General features: G+C 43.8%; 1 protein-coding gene across 2 annotated transcripts in view; it reads right to left on the minus strand.

Annotated features, from left to right (window-relative positions):
- pcdh17 (protocadherin 17) overlaps positions 1-24,082 on the minus strand; it is a 54,850-nt gene extending 30,768 nt beyond the window's left edge. The window contains exons 1-4 of one of the 2 annotated variants that reach the window (XM_041938516.1): positions 23,523-24,082; positions 19,914-22,715; positions 2,101-2,159; positions 1,461-1,633 (exon numbers count right to left, since the gene is read on the minus strand). In XM_041938516.1, the coding sequence (XP_041794450.1) occupies positions 1,461-1,633; positions 2,101-2,159; positions 19,914-22,409 (2,728 nt within the window). In that variant the 5' untranslated portion in view covers positions 22,410-22,715; positions 23,523-24,082. Of the gene's footprint in view, positions 1-1,460; positions 1,634-2,100; positions 2,160-19,913; positions 22,716-23,208; positions 23,285-23,522 lie in introns of those variants that run through there. The other variant, XM_041938524.1, reaches the window with a different exon arrangement.
- Between the last annotated feature and the right edge of the window lie 592 nt (positions 24,083-24,674).

Consider the following 24,674-nt stretch of genomic DNA (forward strand, 5'->3'; position numbering starts at 1 on the left):
CCAAACAAGGAGAGGTGGAGAAGTGGAACGAAAGTCATGGAGCGGGGGTGAAAACACAGAGGAGGGTGAGAGTAAATGGGAGGCCAGTGACGAGTGAGAAACAGGCAATGGCAGGTTGGAGCCTTTCACTGAGTTCCCAGCACCACCCGAGCTTGTCTGTGTTTTGTGTGCGTGTGTGTGTGTGTGTCTGTCTGTCTGTTTGTGTACGGGCACAACAATCTCTTGTTCGAGTCCGTCAAAAGGATACTGATCGAAGGCAGCACACAGAAAGGTGGATGGACAGGCTGAGGTTGGCACTATCAGGCGGGAGCAGCACACATCCACCAACAATGTTGCACTGGGACAGTTTATACCGACTGACTACTGCCCAACACACTCGTAGCTCCCTTTGTCATGTGTTTTGTGCGTATAAATGTGATTCTTTCAGTCCCTCACGGACAATTAAATGGGAACATTTTCAAAATGGGAAACATATGGAGCTTTTTAATTGGCCAATTTCTCTTGCCAACGTGTGTGGCTTTTTTTCATTCAAAAAACCAATGAAAAGGGAAAAAAAAAGCTATCTAGTCAGACGTGCATATTGCAGCACAGAGTGTTGCACAAATTGTCATTGTCCTTCCGCAAGGAGTAAAACAGCCCTTCTGTTCCCTGGATTAATAGCACCATTACAGAGGATCCACGCTCAGTATACAGCACATGCATACATGGTGGTGTAGAGACTTCAGTGAATTTGTATTTCTGCGGGAATATCTGTTTTGCCAAGCAGGTAATGGCCCACACTGAGGTACATGACTGGTTGAAGCTGCAGTGAGAAATACACCATACCTCCCGTCCCATTACTTCTCCCTAGACCTATGTATAATCTTGGTTTCTTGCCTCCCCTGACCCTACACTAATCATATGAGGTGGATGGGGTGAGAAGAACTGCAACAACTCATATCTGGGGAGTTATTGTTCTACACATGTCATGTGTAATCTGCCCGACCCACAGCGCTTAGAATAATTATTCATATTTAATCACCACACTACGAAGCTACATCGCCTGCCGCTCACTAAGTCATTTTCCATGTTCCATTATCAAAGTTTCAGAGACGGGTGCTCAGGGAAGGGGGACTAAATGGAGAGGCTGAAGTAGTTGGGCTTATAAAAACATAATGGGCTTGTCTGCTTTGATAAACTGAGGACGTGTATAGAATGCACACTCGCTCACACCCTCAAATACACACATACTGTAGGCATACACACACCGCACACACATCAAATGAGAAAAGTGCAGAGAACAAAGTAGGGGAGAATAAAGTAGCCAAGTAGAAGTTCAGATTGTGTGCGTTCAGGCAAGTCAGGAGCTCAATCGTTAATACAAATAACTGCCGCACAGAAAACGGATTGATAGTCATTTGGTTTAAGTGTGTTTGGTTTGCACGGCGGCTTTCATTTCTCATTTGCCGATGAGGGCTCACCTTGCTCCAAAGGTGGTGGTTTCACGCCTGTAGCCTTCAACTTGAGGGCTTCTTTTGCAGACATATCGCAGCAGGAGCCTTTGTTGGTGTCCTGGTCGCTGTCAGCCTGGTCGCTGTCGCCATGACCACTGTCTCTGAGGCTTGCACGTTCTGGGTCTTTGAATGTCGAACTACTACATAAAACAAAACAAAAAAGAAAGGAATATTAGTGCGCAGCGTACAGCTGACAGTTTGTCAGGGTTTTTTTTTTTACCCTGAGTGTAAGTTTAGAGACTGAATGAAACATTGATGAGGGGCCCTGAATGATTAAACGAAACAAGAAAAATTTTAATAATAGGATTTAGGGATGTAATAAAATGCCTCTAAAAGTACTGCAACAGCAGTCCTGCCTGCTAAAAGAAAATTACAGATGAAACAAAAAAAGAGGCTCCTCTGTGTTGTCATATTTTATGTATTATAGAGAATACCGTTAAACCACTTTTAAAACTAATTGAATGCACATGCCCTTCGTCTCCCTGCCGTGACTCAGTACAATTCATTGTCAGTTCAGTCACTGATGGGGAAGTACTGTGCTGGGACTATTGGAGAAAAGAATACAAAGGTCTGAGATGCAGTGATGGTTATAGATCCCAGCTCTTACCTTTGAACAAACTGTTGTCTGCTACCCATATAATTAGGCTCAGTGGGGAAATTGTCCGTCTGTGGAGAAGAGAGAGAGAAAAAAGCATGTAGTGGGCCATACAGAGTCCCGCTGTGAAACAAGATCTCCTACTGACATATGATTAATTATGGAGAAAAAAATGAAGTAGAGGACAGAGTCGGGGCGAATGAAATACTGGGAAGGTCCATATCGTTTAGGTTGTAGCATTTCATTAACCACATAAAGCAGGCTAATTAGCCATTGGAAAGTAAACCGCAGAGCTGAACATCAAATCCGACAGACATAACATAATCAATAACTGCTGGGACAATAGTCTTGATGAGCACAGAAAACTTTGCAGCTGCTGTGCTGAAGTGTCAGCTAAACACCTAGTAACCAAATTACAGCACTATTTGTGTCGAAATTAAAATGCAATTAGCTATTTCCTTTAACAACATTTCAGTGACAAACTGCTCACTCTTTGAGTTTGCACACTTTTTTCTTTGCAGAAGCGGAGAAATTGTTTCCGCGAGGATCCGGGGCTTGCATGTGGGGGGCCATCTGGTGTTTGTTTGATACGTGGCTACCTGATCGTACACGGGGGGCTTCGTGCTATGTGGATCGATAGAAGAAAAAAAAACAAAACACACACACATGCTCGTGCACGGACACACTGACGCAGTCAAGTCTAACATATAAAGTCACACAAAGAAACAGCATGGCGTGTATGGCAAAATTCAACAGCATCATGGAATACTGGTACAAACCCTATACTGCATAAACTGCACAAACACTCAGCAGCATGCAGCAGTGCATTACAGACGGGATCAATCACACTGGCACTGGAAAGTACTCTGCCTCTCCTCCCCAAAAGTCTGTCTCTCTCTGTGTTGTTAATTATATCAAAGTATGCTATATGAGGGTTTTTAATCACGTCAATTGAGATGAAAGGTCACAAGGATCCCGGTTTCTTCCTGGCATTTACAGAAGTGTCTGTCAACATTAACTGGGAGCAACACAAAAACAATCAGATGCATACACTTCACTCGAAGCCACGAAGAACACAGGAAGACAGAAACTAATGTGTTTATATTTTAGGATTATTACAGGAATATTTCAAAGTCCCTGTTGGTTAGAGGTAGGACGGGTGAAAACAAATGCCTTCCAGAGAAATAGCTTTCATGCTGTTGTAGTGGTATGCGTCACAGCAACACAAATAATTACGCTGTGTAGAGCACAACTTTCTGTCTTGTATTGATAGCAGTAAAATGTCATGTTTAGTGAGTAATGTCTCCTTGTGCCAGGCTTTTTCACATGCACAGCTTGACTCACAGTCGATAGAGTATTTCAATGTCATCCGTGCTCTGCGGTGGCTCAGTATGAAAAAGGGTGTGTGAAGGTCAGACAGGCCACCTCAGTACTTTGACCTTCCATGCTTTTGCCAGCACCTTTATCTCTACCTAAACACTCTGTTCCACCTCAGCCTTCACCAAGATTAAAAGAAAACACTCACAGAACATATCAAAGGCTGGAATCTGACCACGGGGTAAGAGAAGAATGAATGTTTGAAATAGTTTGGCATTGAAATGATAACAGCCTGGGTTTTTCAAAAAGGAGAGATGTAAGTCTTTATATTGATGTGTCCCTTCTGTACTTTTATGACCAGGGACCCGTCCTTGGACATACTTTTCAATCAACTCGGCTCTGTTGGCACTGACAGGATGAAAGGATAGTAATGGGAAAATGTTTTCCTTGATTGTTGTTTTAATTTACTTTCTGCACCTGTGCACACTGAACAACTATCTAAATAGTGTCCTTAGGCACAGAGCTATTTTCTTTATTACAATAGAACAAAAAGGTTCATATTGTGTCACCGACTGCAGTGTTTACCATTGATGAAATGCACTTGAAATGGTAATGGCCTTCTGTGCGTTAGTATAAAACTGCTTTGATAGTTTGTTAAGTGGAAATACACTTCTGAATCCCATAGCGTGGTGTTCATAATTGTTGTGTTTTTCTTGTCGCACTTAAAGTAGCATGTGCTCTACATCCCTCCACCACCTACCCCCCTCGTACAAGCCAATAAAAAGCACATTACGCCACTTCATAGAAACCTCTTTCCTGCCAATTAGACTCCAGGCTGAGCTTAAGCCTCCATCTCTTCCTGTCTGTCCATACTGCCCAGCCCTTTCACTACAATGGGCCACTTTCCAATTAATGGATCGATAACAGCCAGTATGGGCTGCTTTGTACTTAGCCAGTCAGAGCCCACAATGAATACAGGATAATTTGAGGGGGGAATGATACATACTGGCTAGATGTCCAGTAGCTTTATTAGTCATTATTAGGCACTGTATTATACAGTACATAAATTCATTCAGCATCGCAAGTATCATTTAGTATTTCATGTTGCATGCCCACATTTCTTGCTTCTTAATTTCCCCTTGTGGGACTTCTTGAAATGAACTGCACTAAACTGAACCGAACTGACCTCTTGTAAATTGAATGGACCCAAACTGCGGAATCTGTATATTTGGCCTTGAAGGTCTCAAAATCTGACTCACTTATTGACCTAAAACGCAAGTCTGTGACCTTAAAGGTTCAGAGGATCACTGAACCCATTCGATACACGATGAATCCAAGCAGCTCCGAGTCGTTGCGCTTAGTTTCATCAGTAGTGTGTGTGAGAATTGCAAAAGCATGTTGTTGAATTGTACTGAATGATGTGTTGTATCTAGTCCATGCAGCAAGGCCACAAAGGTCAGAGAGATACTGAGTACAGAGAGGCTGAGTAAGTGTAAAAAGCTGCACTCTATTCTGTATTCCCATAGAGACCCTAAGACTGACCGAGCAGACAGCGGGCCGATTGAGACAAATGGGACGGGCGTATTGGAGTGCTATTCTTCTCTCAGGCCTTGTTGGTGCATTTTGGGGCAGTGTTCATTTCTATGGGGATATGTTTGTGTGTATCGTATGTGTGTGTGTGTGTGTGTGTACATGTGTGTTTGATATTTCAGGTAGGGGTGGTGAGAGAGGACAAATTGGCGGTTCTCTTTCACACATCATTGGACAGCTATCTTTTATTCACAGGAACGAGAGTACACCCCCTCCCTCTCCCTACCCTGCTAGGTATGATACATGCGTTTGTCCTTTACTGTCTTCCAAAAACACACACAGCACTCACTCTGTGTGTATGCGTATGAGTGCACGTGTTCGTGTCAGAAGGTGTGAGCGGTTCCAAATCCAGCATGACCTTGTCAGCAAGCCAAAAGGATCTGGACTGCCGTTTTTAATTTGACAAAGTACGTCTTAGCTGTGTATGTGTGTGTGTCATTACCGCGAAGGGAACTCTAGTTTGTTCCTCTTGGAAAACTGTCAAAGTAGCTCAGCACCGGCCGAACAGAAGAGTTGGTAACAGATAAAACAGAGGGAAATTGAGCTTAGAGGGGGGAAAAAAAAAAAAAAAAACACATTCCTGAAGGGGGATGCAACAAAAGCAGGAAATAAAAGCTGAAAACGGCAAAACGACAAAGTGAGAGGATGATAAAGGAAGTAAGGAAAAGGGGGCGGAGAAGCGAGACAATAATTAGACTGAATCGATTACCTAGTGGCTGAGGAGCAATTGTAAGTGATCAAATCTAATTAGCTGGCCCTATACATCTTCCTGGAGATAACACACCAATCAATCAGGGGGCTTGAGTGAACTTAAGGCCATCACAGTCTACTGCCTGCTAAATATCTTCCACTATCTTCCAAATAACTTACAAGAGATCAGGTTCAAATGACTTTCAGACAAGTAAGTGCCACCGATGCGGGTAAATGGAGACTAGACAGATTGCAACCACACTGAGGTCTTATCAGTCCAGATGGACGTCTTGTTGATGATTCTGCACAGTACTTAATGATAACGGAGACTCTGAAACAAGGCATCTTACATATTTGAAGACAAGTTTCAAGCTGACAAAGGATTGCTTGGACATTGTTTAAGTCATGCTGGCAAGTGATGCAGGCTGATAATATGCCGTCATCGTGCTATACATAGTATTATTTATGCTCTGCAACTATTAGGCCATTAATTAAGAATTACTACTTATTGATAGTACTTAAGAAAGCTGTTCATGAATTACAATCTTAACAACCTAGCCTGAACCCCCAGAATGAGGCAATGATAAGTGCTTTAAAATAAACAATAAAGAGCCAATATGCCACTAATATGCATGCTAATAAGCAACTACTTTATGGTTAGTATGTGTACCTTAATGTGTGACCAGAATTCTAAAAAAATGCCATTGCTCTCAATTAGTCTGAGATTTATACAGAGTAAAAATGTACGAGGCTATTTTTTGATCATTTGTATTTGTACCACATTATTTATACACTATTTACAAATTACCCTGCAAAGAAAAATGTTGTAAAACAGGTAAGAGGAGTGCAACTTGTGCACCATCTGATGATTTTGAAGTATGTCTACTTCAGAATAGCAAACTAAAAGGAAAAACAAGTTCGTGAATATTCTACCACATGTCAGCGACACTCAAACGCAACCTCTTGTATAATTCCAAGGTGCCCCGGTGAGCTGTGCTGTGGAGAAAGGTACAAATTGGTAGTTGAACTGGCATCTTCCTAGTCTGAACAAGTGCAGCTGCATGAATGACTGAAGCACAGCTGAAATTGAGCAAGCATAGCTTGGCAAACCCCTGGATAAAGTTAAGAAGACGACTAAAAAAGGTTTCTTTCTGCAGTGCACAGAATCACCTGTAAGGGAGCATTCACACCTTTTCTGTTGGGTTATTCATTTGAACCACACAGCTTCTACTATACATTTCTAGCTCTCTGAGTTTGCAGAGATCTTACAGTTTATCCTCTTTTTTTTTTTTTTTTTTTTACATTTTGACAGCAGGATTTATGGCCCAAGAGGCAATGTGTAATGTTAGTGTTTTTCCAAAACAAATTAAAGAAATTCTCTGTTTTCCAAGCTGTACTGAAGGCATAAAGAACCCCCCACCATAAAACCATGGTGCATATTCAACTGTGAATTTTCTGTAGAGTTACAGTCCTGACTACCTGAAAACGCTGAGATGCGGGATGCATCATTTTCCTGTTGATTTGTATCGATGAGTTCTAAAGTTGTCTTGACTGACTTCATATGCTCTTTGCTGGTCAGCCCACAACAGAAGATAAATAAACCCTTGCAGCAGGGTTTGTGCAGAATGATTTGTTGCAGTGAGTGACCTTCATAAACTGTGTTGATTTTCCTCTATATCACAATGTTTGTCGCAGGATGGCAGCTTACCATAACTGTCACATGAATGCATGAGCTGGCACTCCACGTGACTTAAAGCTTAAAGCTCCAGGTTTGTTTGATGTGAGGCACTGTAAACTCAACTGGACTCGACGCATGTACAATGATCCAGCCTTTTTTTGGCCATATGAAAAGGTGTCATTTTTGTTTTGTTTGCAGCTTAAACTGAAAACTATGCACAGAGGAATGTTTCAGAAATGTCTGCAGGAAGGGACGGAAATGATTCAGTAAAGGAACAGAACAGAATTAGTGCCGGTGTGACGATAACGAATCACCAGAGTGTGTATCAGAATATATCGATTATTTGTCCCACTCGCAGTAATCAGTCATTTAAAGTATCTCTCTCACTGACAGTCTCTCCTCTCTCCCTCATCTCTAATTGTACTGAGCTCGACTTCAGTACCACAAATCAAATCTGACTCAAGCTGAATAAAGTCGCTCACATGTGCATGCGTTAGACTTGCCACGGCCTGGAAATATTGTGAGTGTGTGCTTCACAGAACTATTACAGGACTTTTTTTTTTTTGTAAAATTACCGGTTTACAATGAAGCTGGTGACTCACGCAGCTCTAATCCAACTCGACAGCCTCATCTTTTTGATCATGGTTTGCCATAATTCGTAACATAAATGCCTTCCTTTTTGTGTGTGTATGTGTTCGATTGGTGGGGAATAGGGCTTTTTCCAGGGCTAAGTAGCACTTTAGGAGGCTTTTATAAACAGTTGCATAAACAGCATGACCTCTCCCTTGCATATTCACTGCTCACATAACCACTCACATCGATTACTTTTTAAAATCACCCTCAGTTTCAACAGAACCACTTCATATCGTAAGAAAATGGGGTGCAAATGAAGGACTTGACATGTTTTGCTAACCACACACAGAGCAGAAAGGAAACGTGGACAGAAGGGGTGCACAGGGCAGAGGGAGCGCTGAGGTGACCGTCCTTCCTTCTCTTCATCACGAGGGACGAGACAAAAACACTAGTTCAAAGCTGATTCCCTTCAACCTGTGCAGTTACTGCTACTTCATTATTCCTTTTGAGGAAGAGCCCGAGCATGCATAGATATCATTTTCTCCTCTGTCTGCTAATGATTTTGGTGTCATTTGTAAGGTAGTTTCCTTCCGTGAAAGCTGAGCAGCTGCATGTGCCTTAAAGAGTGAAAGCCATGAAAGAGTCCATCAGTGTGCTTTTTTGGTTTTCTAAGAGCTGCTTTTATAGAGCACATTCATTCTTTATAATAACGTTTGTCATTTAATTTTAGAGACTAAATTACTTTTAAAGAGCTTGAAAAGAAAACAGACCCTCCGAGTCTGGGAGATGGTCAACAAAGCGTTGTTAAACTCCAGTCTTGAGCCTGTCATTATCATCTTGAGAATCAGCTCACGTAGAAAATAATAAAATGCAAAACTCCTGAGAGAGTGCATATCCTTGAACTTCTCTCTCTCTCTCTCTCTCTCTCTCTCTCACACACACACACACACACACACACACTTAAAGGTGTTGGAGATCTTAGAGTCTAGCCTATTTTATGATGCATGAAAAATCAAATGATGGGCTAAACTAAATCCCGCACAAACAAAATGGCTCAGAAGGCTTGTCTTAATAGGCATGTAGTGATACAGAATAATCTGTTTACCTCAAATTACAAAAAATATATAATAATCTGTTTCTTAACTCCTATGCATATAATTGATTTATTAATAGGCTGATTAAGCTATTATTGAATGAATCATCCTTATCTAACTAAAAAGGACATTACCCATAAACTGTGATGATGTTGACCAACATCCCCTCGGGTGAAGATTACAATAAGCTGCCGCACTGGAAACATACAACTGAGGCTCTACACCACAGCAAACTGTCAACATCTTTTTTTTTTTTCCTCACTAAATGGATGAAAATAAAACCAATTTGACTGTGACCTATTTTACAATGCACCTCCAGTTTGAAATCAAATAAACTGAATTCGAGATGAGCCTTTCAGTCGAGGAACCCATACCTTTGCCCCTGCCCATGGCCTTGGCCTTTACTTTGGCGGGCTGCACCAGTGCTAAATACATCAGCTACAGTCAGTTGAAGGGGCGACAGTGGATAACAATTTTGCCACACGTCCCAACCATACTGGGAAGTTTTGTGCTGCAAATGATGTCACTATAGTCTGATTTTTACTTTGTTGTACCCTTTCTTTTCAAAATCATGTCTTGGCATGTTTTTCAATTAAACATATTCAACAAACAACAATAACACGACTTGAGAACACATCCTTTTCGCCAGTGGAACGCAGCACACATGTATATTTAATGACATAAACATACGTGAATGAACTGATGTCAGCGATTCTGTGTGTGTCTGTGTATGTGCTATTCCTGAGCCATTCTGTGTGGTGCATTCGCACCTGTGTGCAGTCCAAAAATAATGAGGCAGTCTGCTGAGCCATCGGCAGTCAACACTACACCAGACAAAGAAAATCATTAAATGGGACCTGGACATGAAATAAAAAAAAACAACAACAAACATCCTAAATCACAGTCCACTAGATAAAAAGAGTCTGACAGGAACAGGCCGTGACCCCATCTCTATTTTCAAAAGAAAAAAAAAAAAAGGAAAGAAATAAAAGCTTTTTTGGTCTCCAGTTGAAAAGGGCAACAAGAACTCCTCATTCTAATCTTACGTAAGAATTCCAGGCACTGTTATATTAGCAATTATCTTCTCCAGCATTACTTCTGTACGTCTGCAGTTCCAACCAGCATTATCTTCCACAAATACAACAAGGCTGACAACAATTCAGCAGCCAATTCAGTCTCGGCTGCCATCTCTGAATTCAGCTCAGAGGAAACTTTTCTGCTCCGAGGAGGAGGGGCGGCACAAGGCGGCGCGTTTGTACTCCTATCAACACAATCCACATCTGTGGCAGTTTAGCCCCAGGAGTAAATGATAAATGTAGCTTTTGGCATAGATATTTATTCCAACACACAAAAACCCCCTAACGCAGCAGTTTGTCAGCTCTGCTAAAATAGCAGTGTCGTTTCCCCTCACTACTTGAATTTGCTTTGTGTAGACACATTTAACCAGCTGGTCCGGGTGCTGTAGCTTACAGCTGGGATCAGTCTTGATTATTGATAAAGGAGAATACGTTAACTTTGGAGGGGAAAAAAGTGACAGACTTTACTTGATGTTGAATTATTTACGCGCAGCTGAATCTGTGAGGAGAGCAGAAAAAAAGGGAGGGTACAGTGTGTGATCTTGGTCTGTAAGCTACTAATCATTCAGTACTTGCTCATCAATAGTTACAACAGCTTGGCCGTTAAGTCAAGTCTTGAGTCAGCACTGACCTTGCTTCGCCCTCATGAATCCAAAGCCAACTCAGCCCAAAAATCCAAAGCTGTCACAGAGGCCTGTCACACTGTACATTTGAAGACATGCATGCATGAATTAACCTTACACAAGAACCAGCACAGATGTAGTACCCGCACTGAGCGGGACGCCTACACATAAGACTTTAAAGGAACAGTTTTGGCAGTTTGGCAAATACACTTGTTTGCTTTCTTTTCAAGAGTCAGCTGAGGAGATCAAAACCGCTGTCATGCATCAACGCTAAATATATTATATATAATAACCTCACAGGGACGAGACTCGAGGAAATCGGGAGGTGCTGGTCTGGGGATTTTTGTTACCTTCAGAAAGAGCCAGGCTAGCTGTTTCTGCCTGCTTCCAGTCTTTATGCTAAGCTCTGCTAGCCGGCTGCTGTCTGTAGCTTCAAATCGAGTGGTGGAGAGCGGTATCAATCTTCTTCTAATTAGAAATCACCACTGAATGGAACAATATGATCAAACAAACTGCAAAACAAGGATGCATTCATTAAATAAACTGAACAAAAGTCTGTACTCTTCAGTGTTTGGAGTGATATCTAAATAAGCATGCTCCTCATTTACAGTAAGCCAGCGTTGCACTTTAGGTTCTTTCGAGAATCGGAGTGTTCGCAGCCTCGCATCTAAAACTGAAACACAGTCAACCTGTTTTCAGGCTGCTAAAAGCACACGTTTACAACACTTTGGTACTGATATCATTAAACCCTCTTTTCCAGTATTAACATCAAGTCTGACTGAAGAAACAAGCGTTTCATAATTCAGTTTTGAAACAAACTATCCACAAAATGTGTTCCAGTTTGCGGGTTAACAAGACAGAAGCTGGGAGTTTTTGAACAAAAACATTAAAGAACAAAATTATTCCATTTGAATTGATGGAGGAAGAGCCGTTCTGTGGATGAAAGGATTTGAGATATTTCCCCAAAGCCCAGAACCAAGGCCAGACGCAGATAAATAAACACACAAACACAGACACACAGAATGCAGGCGCACATGTCTAATATCAATACATGCACAAGTGCACACACGCACACACACACCTGCGCTCTCCCTCTTTGTCTCTCTATACACACACACACACACACACACATATGCAGCAGATGGACTACGTCTAGTTTCACTTCAAGGTGACCTATCTACTGTATATGCACCTCAGAAGTATCTGAGCAGAGGAGGGCCCGGGAAGAGGAGGACTGGAAGGCATGGAGGATGCTGTCCGTGCACCTGGGTAAAAAAAAAAAAACTGACAGGAAAGGCTTTAGGATAATGCTCTGTTGTCAAAGTGTTGGACGTCAGTTCCTCTCAGTCTCTTTTAAGTGCGTCTATGGTGCATTAAGAATCTGTCAGACCAGCTTTAGCATTAATCAGCTAGCCCACAGAAGAAACAATCACACATAATCTCGAGCTCTAAACCCTGCTGACCTTCTCTTCAAATGCACAGATAAACTCCCCTTGAAACCTCAGTCCTTTAAAGACACACGCAGGCCCGAGCTCCGCCGCTGGTAATTTTTTCCCCCTCCCCGCTCCCCCTCCCCTGTAGTCTATCTGACTGGTTCCTCCCACAGCAGCACCCATGCCTCTCCACCTGGGAGTACATCGACTCGGCATGTCAACGTGACCTCGAAGAGGACGCATTTCAGACAGCGCGTGTGTGGAGAGGGGCTGTTTTGCCCTATCGGCCTGGAAATAGGAGAGGAGAGGAGACGAGAGAGGAGGAAAGACAGGAGGAAGAGGAAAAAGAGAGGAGAAGGGCAGAATACACAAGTTCCATTCATCATCTCAGCAGTGTTGAGAGTGTATAAATAGCTAGATCTGCTCAGAGTTATCATTGAGCCAAGGCTTCCATCGTGGTACTTCATTTATTAAGACTGTGCGCAGATCAATACAGCAGACATATACACTCTGTACCGTTGACAAGATAATCTCATCATTATGAATTTGGCTTGGGTCGTCAGTAACATGAGCAATTGCGACGCTTATCTGAGATGACAAGAGCAGAGAGAAAGAACGGGAATCCGAAAAAGGACGAGAGTCAGAGCGAGAGAAAGGGGAGGCGAGGAGGAGAGGGAGCGAGCACCAGCTCTTTTTTTTAAGCTAAGCAATGCTCAGAGCGATAGATAATGAAATACTGTATTTCAGTACCAAACAGAGCAAAAATCAATAAGAAACGGAGCAAACCAACAATTGATCTGAATGCTAAAGGCCCCAAAAAGATTCCTCTCAAAGACATAAACCCAGCGAGGGGCCAATTGAGTACATCTGTGCAGTACAATAGAAAAAGATGAAGCCGGCCAAATATACGACACGCCACTCAGCATCGCCACTGCTACCCTGAAGAGCGGACACAGTCAAATGTTTGATGACAAATCTTGTGTGCCCACCACTTAGTGGGCCTTTTGTTTACGCAATAACATCTGAGAGTGCCGACTCATTCGCCTCTGTTGCCACAAACACATAACAACCACTGCAAAACACAGTGGAAGTCAATTCCCTTCAGACGCGCACAGGGCTTTAGACACGGGAGTCAGATTTCAAACTGTGCCACAGATATGAGCAGGGACAGAGGAGACGGTGGGATCTCTGCCATTAGAGTGTCGGACCTTCTCAGACACACAAACGTGCAAACTTACACCGGCGGGATTACACTAGACAGAGAGATACTCCTCAAATTGCAAAGCAAACTGTCATTTCCGGATTGAGCGGCTGCAACGAACTAGCGGGGGAGAGGAGGCCTGTTTTGCTGCGGCTTGTTTGAACACGTAGTTAGGTGAAATTGGCGCAAATGAGACGGTATTCATGGTATATCCTTCCAATCAATTAATCACATTACTGATGAAGCTGAAGAAGTGCTGAACTGTAGAAGGCAAGGACAAGGAAAGAGACGTTCAGGGAGACGGGGATAAATCATTTCTCTTATACTAATGAGATAGAAGGTGAGAGCAGATTCACATAACTCATTCTTTGAGCTGCGTGTTGTTTCCCACATGCCTCGGGGGCACGGTGAAGGAAGATGTGGCAGAAATAAAAGCTCTCTCCGGTTGGACTGGTGCCAAGGCACTGCAGAGTGAATTCCACTTTGTTTGACTTTGAAAGTGTTTGATTTACAGCAAGGAGACCCAGCTGCTGGCAGTTCAAAGAATACATCGCCACGCCATGTACGCCTATGGAGCCCTCTGTGTGCTGCGCGTCTCAGTGCACATTACTGTGAGGTCACTCGTACACATACCCATCTATTGTTGCACCTCTGGCAACCTGCTGCTCAAAACGTTAAGTCTGAAGACCCCAGGGGGGATCTAAGAGCCCTCGGGGGGCAGGCGGCCCCCACAGGGAAGCCCATTCCAATCTGAGGGAACCAGCAAGACCGGTGCTTCAGAGCACAGCTGGTGGTAGCGCAGGTGCATGTGTGCGTCTGCGCATACATACACACACACACAGACACATGGCAGCTGAATCTTAGATTCCTCCACTGTGAAGGTTATGTTTTGTTCTCTTGTTTTTGTGACCTCGCTTGATGCTAGGTTGGATCCTTGTGCCTGAGTTGTTTGAGCACAATGCCAGCAGCACCAAGGCAAATGGTTCACAGTCTACTGCGGGCATACGCGCACAGATCTTCTTTTCCTTTCAGAAAATGACATGAATTGAAGTTTCTATTAAAAAGAAAACACATTCTGGTAAAAGAACCACCAGGTACATAATGCACGGATCCGCCTGGTGTGTGCGTGCACTTGCGACGCAACAGAAAGTCAGGCAGCTTGCAGGATGGGCGGGGTCAGGAAGACAAGACGCACTGTCACACAGACGACAAAAAACAATCACAACACAAACAAATAACTAGCAAAATAAACGAGTAAACCACGCTACACAGCGACACTTGCTACTCAACAAAATGACATGACAGAAGTTCCGGTGTCAGTGATAAGAAGCAGAGGAGTCCAGATTAGCCGCCTTCCCCTCGATCACAAACACACTCGCGCACACACAAACACACAGCGGCTCGAGAGTGAATGTCCACTGACAATCCACAGTCTTATTATCGTGCCCATGTCATCTCCAATAGGCCGCTTCCTATTGAACCAAGCAAATTGGTTTAATGTGTCCGGCCAGTCTGGCTATCACGGAGGTCAACTTGTGTTCTCATATCCTGCCTCTTTCTCTACATTTGAAAAAAAAAGAAATAAAAGAAATTCCTTTGTTGCCCTGCATCGCCAGGTCGGGAAGTCTGTTAAAATAATGAGATCATGCAGCGCAGATAAGTGCTGCGTGCACATGACTGCACAACAGCTGGCTGAAAGGACTTCTAGTGGCTGACCAATAAGCCCAGTATACTGTATACATACTGTCTCCAGCCATCTAAGTTTGACTCTGCTGGAGTTTGTTATAAGTTAGAGGAGGAGATTGTGTCTAGTGGTGGGCAGAGCCAGGGGCCTACATTTATGTTCAATTATTTAGCAGGGTTACTTGGATTTGTGGGAACCTGCAATAAATAAAACATCGGCTCCCACAGCTCCCTCCAATCTCAAACAAATTTTCTGTGTGCTCGTAGTATGTATCTGCAAATTGACTATTAATCATGCAAATCTTTGAAAACCACTGAGTCTGTTTAATACTGAGGTTAAATGAAAAAGACATTGGTGGTGTTTATTACAACCAGAGCACATTCTCCCAGTCTTTCTTCCCGAAACTTGAAAGTTTAATTACTGCTGGGCTACTTAAAAGAGTCATCTCCACATTCTTGCACACTTCCTCACATTGCAAACAGACCCAGGACAAGTGACTGAATGCTCATATTCTGCATACATCAGAAAATAAGTAGCTTCTGTTTCCCACTCACCCCTTGCTCTGCCCTCCTTCTCCCCCCGTGTTCACAAATACTCCACGTAGCCAGAGACCTCCGATGTTTATCGTGACATCTTCCGCTTCCCTCCGATTTGTTAAACGCTATGATTTATTAATGAAAGAGGATGCAAATACAGCTGCTGTTTTGTGCTGTGCGTTACACTTCTGCTACAGCTCCAAGACATGCTAACGCATTTGTACTGAAACGAGCACCTAATGGCAGCGAAAAGGCGCAAAAATTTCTTTTTTTGGTTTTTGGTTTTATAGAGGTAACATAATTTACTGCTGTTCCCCAGAGCAACATTGTGTGTTGTGAAGGCACTTCCTCTTAGTTGTATCTATCATATGAGCTTGGGGGAGATGAAGAAAAATAAAACTGCCTATTAATAATTCAGAATTTCAGCGTGTTGTGTTATGTACAGTAGCAGCAGGTTTATTTGAGGAAATATGAAGATACACCCTTAGGCAAGCTGATAATTTTTTTTTTTTTTTTTTTTTTTATGTACTGCAATGTATGGCAAGTTCACATAAAACAAATCTGGCCCAGAAGAGCTCAACTGAAGGACAAAAATATACATATTACAAATAGCTTCTTGAAATGTCCCTCGTTCCTTTAAACGACTGTTTGTGCGTCAGGTTGCTGAGCTGCTCAATCCTGTCTACAAGCAGGCTTCAGTACATACAGGTTCACCAAACTCATTCCATGGAAAGCTCCAGAGGAAAGCAGTTATCTAAAGATGAAGGAAGAGAAATGAAATAAAGAGTGCTTTTCTATTCATTGCCTCGGTGGCCACTGAAGTGTGGGAGCAATTTCAATACAATATACAGCGGAGGCTTTGATAAGACTTTTTGGGAGAATCCTTAAAAACAGCCCAAGCCTGGTTACATGTGCATCTGCGTGTTTGTGTGCACGAGCGTGTGTGTGTCTGTGTGTGTGTGTGTGTGTGTGAGTGAGTGTTTCTTGGAGGAAGGGTGTTTCAAGGTTCGGACAAATGCAAGATTGTCTCGCTCATAAAAGAGAGGGGCTCTGTCACGGAGCCTGCCAGCTAAAGGCTTAAATCACATGCCTGGAATACACAATGACGTTACACCCACACACACATACATAAACACACACACACACACACACACACACACACACACACACACACAATCTCCCTAAATTATGCAGAGTAAGAGCATTCCTGGAAGCATTCATTTTCAACATCTGCTCCAGCTACATTGTTGGGATGTACATGCTCAACCTGAACAGAACAAAGGAGTGAAATTTTTATCTCCTATTTGGTATACGCGCTACTTAAATCATCACAGTCACACCTCTTAATGTTTTTTTGTTTTGTTTTTTTCTTTAAAAATCACTCGATAGGTTTATGGCTGCCGGCGGTTTTGAGAATCCATTCAAAAACCTTGGTTTATTCTAAATTGCTACAAGGGAAATCTACTTTGCTGAAAGTAAAAGTGTGAGCCAGTTTTAAATATCGTCGATTCAGCCTGCTTTGTAAATCCAGTGGCTGTCACTCAAAACAACTGGGAAAATTTCCAGAAAAATATCTAATAGCCCCTGTGTTTGTTACATATTATTACAAGTGTGACATGTTTCATTAGAGCAGTAGGAGCCTCCTCACCATGTGACGAGTGACAATGTCAAGTCAGCAGAGGCGAGAGCCCCTTTTCTCCTTGGCGCCCTCATCTCAGTGCCACCCTACACAAGGCAGAATGCCGCCACCTAAAGGCAGCTTTAATACCCTTTCAGACTCCCCCATTGCCTCTGTACCACCTGCACCTTATTAACATGGATGGTCTCCCACCGAGACAGGATTCTGTTTAATTAGAGTGTCATGGTGAATCAAATTACAACACTCAAAACTTATCAAAACAAATCAATAAGATTAATTATGGGACAATTAAAAGTAATGACACGGGAGTCTCTGAATGTTTGGTAACAATGAGGGCAGCTTCGAAAAAAAGGTAGCAGAGAAACTTGTGAGCCAGTCAGTGGGCACCCGCCTGGCTCAGCCGCTGAAGCTAAACATAATGTGGGACAAAATCCTGAAGCATATTCAAGACAGAGTGGGCGCGGGCTCGCTCTTTGGAGCGAATTACTGAAATCCCTTCTTCCTGAGCATTGAGGAATTTTGCAGCAGATTGGTTTTAACCTTGATTCCACACTAAGTAATTCCCTTCAACGCCTTAAGCGGAATTAGGCATCATTACGTATCATCCATCTCCTTATCCAAGGAATTCTCTTTAGAAATGAAATGAAGCTCTCCGCTGGGCTGGGTGCTGGCATGGTGGTGACAATGATAAGGCCAGCAGAGCTCTGCTGATATGTTCATATTATTCCCCTCTCCCAGCGAGAGACCAAGCCCAGCCTGTCTGCCAGTGCACCACTATAAAACATCATTAGAGGCCAGCAGCAGCGTGGAAAGAGACTGGGAGTTGCAGGCAGTTACAGTAGCCCGACTATGTGCAGATGAAGACAGAAGCACTAAGGTGCCCTTGTGAAACTGACTGAGCCGGCGATATGCTCTCCCGCTTTATCCATCTCTTTATTTATTTTTCCTATTTAGCCTCTCAGCCCGTGGCAACTGTAGTGACAGATGGGCTGAGAGGCCTTGGGATCGATGGAAGGGGAATTCTGTCTTTGTTTCCTGACATTTTTCCCATAGCCACTCTCCTCTGACTCAGGTTACTTACTGTCCACACGAACGGAGAGAGAAGGCAGAAGCAGAGAGGAGGGAGGAAAGTGATCCGCTTCTGTACAGCCTCTGAAGAAACTTAATGCCGCAGGCCATCTCCCTCTACACAGGTTTCTGTTGAATAATACAATAGAGCACCCTGCACGCCTGATGCGTCGAGGGGACCCTCTGTAAACAAGACACTAAGGAATGTGTTGTTGCCGCTCCTGTTTGTTATCCCTTTGACAATCTGGAACGGGAGGGAAAAGTGCACAAAATGGGTGTGCAACAGCCCGACACAGTCTAATTCATCATCACTACATTAGCAGAGAAACAGCCTGCAGAATAGACCAGCAATTATTCTGTCCCTTTGATTAGGAAGCCTTAACGGTCTTTGTGCTGACCCTTGCCCTATGCAGCTGGCTGATAATAGAAGCGGGGCTGAGACCGAGAGTGGGAACAACATACAGTGGCCATCCTCCCTGGTGGGAACACGTCACATCTGATCACAGTCATCGTCACGTCCATGTCCAGTGCAAACAGTGGGATAGAAAAGGCAACAAGAGCTTTATCTAGTGGTTACAGTCCAAAAGGATGTAACTAGAAAGAATGTCTTTCTCTAACTGTGCCAAATAGTATAAGGTCATAGGCAGAAGGTAATAATAATAAAACTAATTGACGACTCTTTATTTTTGCATAAAATTATACTACGAGCGTAAATTTTTTATTGGTAACAATAGGTAAACATCAGAAAAAAGGCTCATTTTGCTACAGCTGCCCATTATCCCCAGAGTTACATACCAGTGTCTTAAGCAGGCCTTAATCCTCGTCTGACACGACAGACTTTTAATGGGCTTAAGGCCAAAGACACAGAGAAGTTATCACGTTAGAGGCTTATGCACCCATGTACTCGGCACAAAGACGTATAAAGTAGCTGCGGAAATAAGAACAATCTGCTAATCTCCAGGAATTAAAATGGCTCGAATTACCCACAGAGACGTGTAGAATTTTAAGACTGATATGATGTTATAAAACAGTAAACAAGCATCTGTCACTGGAGTAACTTTACTCTCATGATATGACATTATAGCTGCCACTATTACTGTGTACAGGTATATTAATGGAATTTATTAAGTATCATTTCAAAAAAATCTAGTCCTTGGGTTAGGATATGTGACTGTCTGTTGGATAATTGGGTAGTTTTAAAATGGAATTGTTCCTAAAAAAAACACAAAGTTGCTTATAGCTCAGCTACAGGTTAAACTCTTTACTACACAGGAATGAAATGACAGTGATTGAGTGATTAATGAAAATTTCTACATGAAAACGGATTTCAAAAGCCTTCCGTGACATATTTCAAGCACAACTGATTTGTTTCGATGTCACTGGCTCTGTTCTATGAGAGCACCAGAATGACTGTTTAATCCTTCTAATGCTCAGCCCTCCCTCCCCTCCTCTCTCTCTCCCTGTGCTCCTGGGCCTCTCTGCCTCTGCCTGTCCTTATCTTCTTTTTCCTTTCATTTTACAAAACAAGGGGCAAATGTTGATAAAGGAAATGGGAGCTTTCTGTGGGCTGTGACGTGGAAATGGTGGCATAACAGTGAAGGAGGAGAGTGCAATTTCCCTTACCTGTATGATGGACATGCGGTTAGTAGGTGTGTCTGTAGTGCTGGTGACTGGGCCTGTGAAGCTGGTGTGGCATCCCACGTGGCCTTGGGGCACGCTGAGGTTATTGGCAGTGGGCTTGAGGTACATGACCTCTGACCTTGGTGAGCTGAGTGGCAGGCGTGTCTGGTAGTCAAAGTACATGGGAGAGGTGGCCAAGGAAGGGCTGCTTACCACATTCATCACATTCATGGCATCCCGCTCCTCCACCTCGCTCTGCACCAGCATGATGTCGTTCTTGTTAATCTTCTTCTTCTTGCCTTTACCCAGCTGAGGGTGCGAGTACTCTGCAATGCGACAATTATAGGTACGGATTTCCTTGTTTTCCCGTTTGCACTTAATTGCTATGGTGACCATGGCAGCCAGAAGCATGATGGATATGATGCTTAGAGTTACAATAAGAGGCAGGGACATGTCCCAGTTCTGATTGTCCTTCGTGCGCGGCAGTCCATCAGGAGGACGTCCGTCGGAGGCCTTGATGATGAGCCTGGCGGCAGCAGTGAGGGTCGGCTTGCCGTGGTCCGATACCCGGATGATCAGCTCCACAATGGGGCTCACGTCATCCCAGAAAGGGTGGGCTGTTCGTACCTCCCCGGTCACGGGATCGATCTCAAAGAGGTGCTCCTCATTGCCATCTGAGATCTCATAGGTGAGCCTCCCGCTCTCACCGTAGTCATTATCCACCGCCCTCACTGTGGTGACAATATAGCCAACGCCAACATTACGTGGCACATGGATTTCAGCCGTGTCGTTGAGGAGCAGGGGCAGAACTATGACAGGGATGTTGTCATTGACATCCAGAACACTGATGCGCACCGTAGCGTTGCTCTCCAGGTGTGGAGATCCGGCATCTTTAGCAAGCACCTTAAAGTCAAAATACTTAATTTGCTCATAGTTAAAAGATCGCACGGCATAGATGGCTCCATTAGCAGCGTTCACATTGACATATGTGTTGACATCACCACCACTCACATTGGAATTAATTATGCTGTAGTACACTGTCCCATTCTGGCCAAGGTCTGGGTCATGTGCCAGAACCGAACCTAGGTACTCCCCTGGGATGTTGTTCTCAGGTATCTGAAGAAGGTAAACTGACTTGGTAAAGCGAGGAACATTGTCATTCTCATCCAGAATCTTCACGGTGAAGGATTTTGTGGAGTTTAGAGGAGGAATGCCATTATCTTTTGCCACAATAGTGACATTGTACTCATCCTGCATCTCTCTGTCCAAGGGCCTGTCAGTCACCACTGTATAGAAGTTATCATAGTTCTCCTCAAGTTTAAAAGGGACATTACCCAGCACTCTGCACTGAAGCTGCCCATTCCTGCCCGAATCCTTGTCTGTGACACGGACCAAAGCAATGACAGTGCCTGGAGGTGCTGCCTCGCTGATGGCTCCCTGTCTCACAGACACAAAGCCTATAGACGGCCAGTTATCATTCCTGTCAAGCACTTTAACAGTGACTTTACAATGACCTGGGATTGGATTGGGACCTAGATCCTTTGCCTGCACGTCAATCTCAATAACTGGGCTCTCTTCGTAGTCAATTTCGCCCTGAATCTTTATGACCCCTGTTCTTGAATCTATGGAGAAGAGCTCCCGGATTCTCTCTGGGGCATAGCCACTAAAAGAATAGACAACTTGTCCATTGTTGCCCTCATCAGGATCAGTAGCATTTAAATCGATCAGGACTTTACCGGGAGGTGAGTTTTCAGGAATCTCCACAACATATGAGGGCTGATCAAACACAGGACTGTTATCATTGGAATCAATAACTTTAACATTTATCTGCATGGTACCTGACCTAGGATATTCCCCCCCATCAGTGGCTGACAAGATGAGAGTGTGATGGCTTCGCTCTTCTCGGTCCAGTGGTCGTTGAATAACTAATTCTGGGAATTTCGTCCCGTCCCCGCGGGATTTTACCTCCAAGGAAAAAAGATTGTAGTCATCGCGTGTTATTTGATAGGTTTTCAGGCCGTTTTCCCCTGCATCTGGGTCGTGCGCGCTGGTCAGGGGAAAGCGTGTCCCTGGCACTGCGTTTTCTGAAATGTCAATATCAATCTGATCCGAGGGGAAAGTGGGTGAGTTGTCGTTAATGTCCTGAATATCTATTTTGATCATGCAGATCTCCTTGTCATTGGCAAACACCTCCATGGAGAGCTGGCACTTGGGGTTTCTCTTACACAACGTTTCCCTGTCGATGCGCTGCTTCGTGTATAACAGTCCGCTTTGGGGGTCCACGTCGATGAGATGCGGAGCGGAGTTCTCCAGCACCCTGAAGTTGGCTTTCTTACCCTGTCCTCCCTGACCAATCTGTTCGAGTCCGAGTCTGGCATCTTTGGCAATGTTCCCAATCACTGTCCCCGGACCCTGCTCCTCCGGGACAGAGTAATTCAAGTTTTTCAATGTCAGGGCATGAGCCCATAAGAGGAGGAAAAAGAAAATAGAAAGATACATCCCCACTCCGTAAAAGCTGCTGTAATCTGTGTTGTGTTTACGCCTCCTTTGACCTGTTGATATCTTTTTCAAATTTGGTATTTCTGTTATTCGGGATCAAAAAAAGAGTTCTGTTCATCATGTGAGGCCTTTGCATTTGTCTTTGTGGATTGTCTTTGCTCTGTCTCTCTCTTCTTATGCCCCTTCCAGCAATCTGTGGTGCCGAACACCTAATTTATATTCAGCTGAGCACCCAGACTCATCTGAGCAATAATTGCGATCCAGTCTCCAAACAGAATAGTCATTGTAAGTGTTCACTCATACCACCTAAGAAGGAAAACAGAAAAAGACAAATTTGTCATAGTGCATATGTGGAAATTAGTCACCCAAATAAAAATAGGCTAAGCTACGTTACGACCATTCTGCCAGTAAGACATCTGATCCACCACTGAGCCAAATATAAAACAGGGCTCATGTGTAATTCATCTCCACAATTATGGGGGAAGCTTGTCAATTAGTTAACCTTGGGAAGACACTCGGCGCAGCCCTGACACACAGAGATATAATGATTCCCCTTGCATCTTATTTACTACGTGCATTGTTACAAACGCAAGACTCAGAATGCAGTTCTTAATCTATCTCTAATGTGCAATGCACCACCTGACCCTATGGTAATAATGGCCCATTCACACATTACAAGAATGCTGACTGAAACTGTAATAGGGCAACTTTAATAATATGGTAACACTGCAGGCGTACAACTGAAGATGGCCTATTGTGGCGGCTATTTGAATAAATGTGTATAAAATGAGCCTCTTACACGCATTAACAAATCCGCATAATCCGGATATTCACAATGAGCCTTTTAAAAATTCGGAAATGAGCTGCCAACATCTCAGCACAGCCGTGTAATTCTCTCCACTGCTGCTCTCTGTCTCTCCCCCTCCACTCTCTCCCTCTCTCTCTCTCTGCAAGATTCAACGGTCCCTGGAAGAAGCTGTTGCATCCGCATGCATAGGGGATGGTTGTGAAATAACAACCGTCTGGAAATGAGCAGGGGACGGGGCTCCCAGCGGGAAATTACGCATGCAGGAGAGACCCCGAGAAGATGAAAGACAAAAAGGGCAAACTTACCAAAAGAAACTGCTGTGATAGTCCGACAAAAATATATAACTGTAAAAATAAAAACAGTCAGTTCCGGCAGAAATCAGGGAGAGTTTCATGCCCAAAGCACTTCAGTGCGCACCACCCGGACCGTCTTTCCCCTCTGCGTGCAGGGGGGAGAAAGCCACAAGCCTCCGATGCACACGCAGGCTACAGTGCAGCGCAGTGGAAATAAAAAAAAAAAAAGTGCTCCAGAAAAGTATGACTGTAATGTCAATGAGCTGAAGTCCTCTCCGCTGTCTGATTAAGGATGCAGCGGCTCGCCTTCTGCCTGCAGTGAGTCACCGGTCTTCAGGAAGGAAAACTGTTCGGAGAAATACTCTATGTGGATTTCAAAAAAAAGAAAGAAAGAAAGAAAAAAATCCAGATGTGCAAGGTAGATCCAAGGCGATCAGTGTTTTTCCCCCCGTCCGAAACACAGCTGAGTGACTGATTCCCGTTGTGGCATTTTTGTCCTTGTCCGCCGTCCCCGTCAAAGTCCACAGAGAGACACACAGAGAGAGCGAGAGAGCTGCTGAGGAGGTGGTCAGCAGCAACAAGCCCGCATTCTGGCACAAGTCTCCCCGTAAGGGCGATTTTCTCCAATATGCGCACAGTCGTTATTTAGTATTTTCTGCACGTAAAACACTCCTAAGCGCACTGAACGCTTCCTCTCACTGACTGAACTCCGGACACCGCATGGTGCATTAAACATTGTCGCTGCTCCTCTGGCAGCCAATGAATTTGAAGAGGTGGGAAGAGAAGGAGGGATTCAAAAGCCGCTTCGGGTGCAGACTACAAATGATTGGTGGCTCGTGGTCCACCGGTGGCGCATCTGTTTTTTTCAAATATCACACTTCATTGTTGTTTACAATAAAGGAAACCGTGCGTTGGACAGCCTCGCCAGGAGACATGCAGGGGCCGGGCTGGAGCGGTTGGAAATTTCAGTTAAGTCACCTATCAGAAACGGACAAAAGAAAACAGCCACTGGAAATTAAGTCGTTTGAATTAACTGAAAAGATGCGGCGTTCTCAGCCCTTTATTCTGAAATTCACTTTAGTGCTTTCAGAGCTGCAGAGACAAAATGTTGAATCTGATGTTAAAGAACAGCAGAAATCCAACGGTATCTTTAGATATATAAAT

This window comes from Chelmon rostratus, chromosome 1 (genome assembly GCF_017976325.1).
Source record: "Chelmon rostratus isolate fCheRos1 chromosome 1, fCheRos1.pri, whole genome shotgun sequence".
Classification (NCBI taxonomy): domain Eukaryota; kingdom Metazoa; phylum Chordata; class Actinopteri; order Chaetodontiformes; family Chaetodontidae; genus Chelmon; species Chelmon rostratus.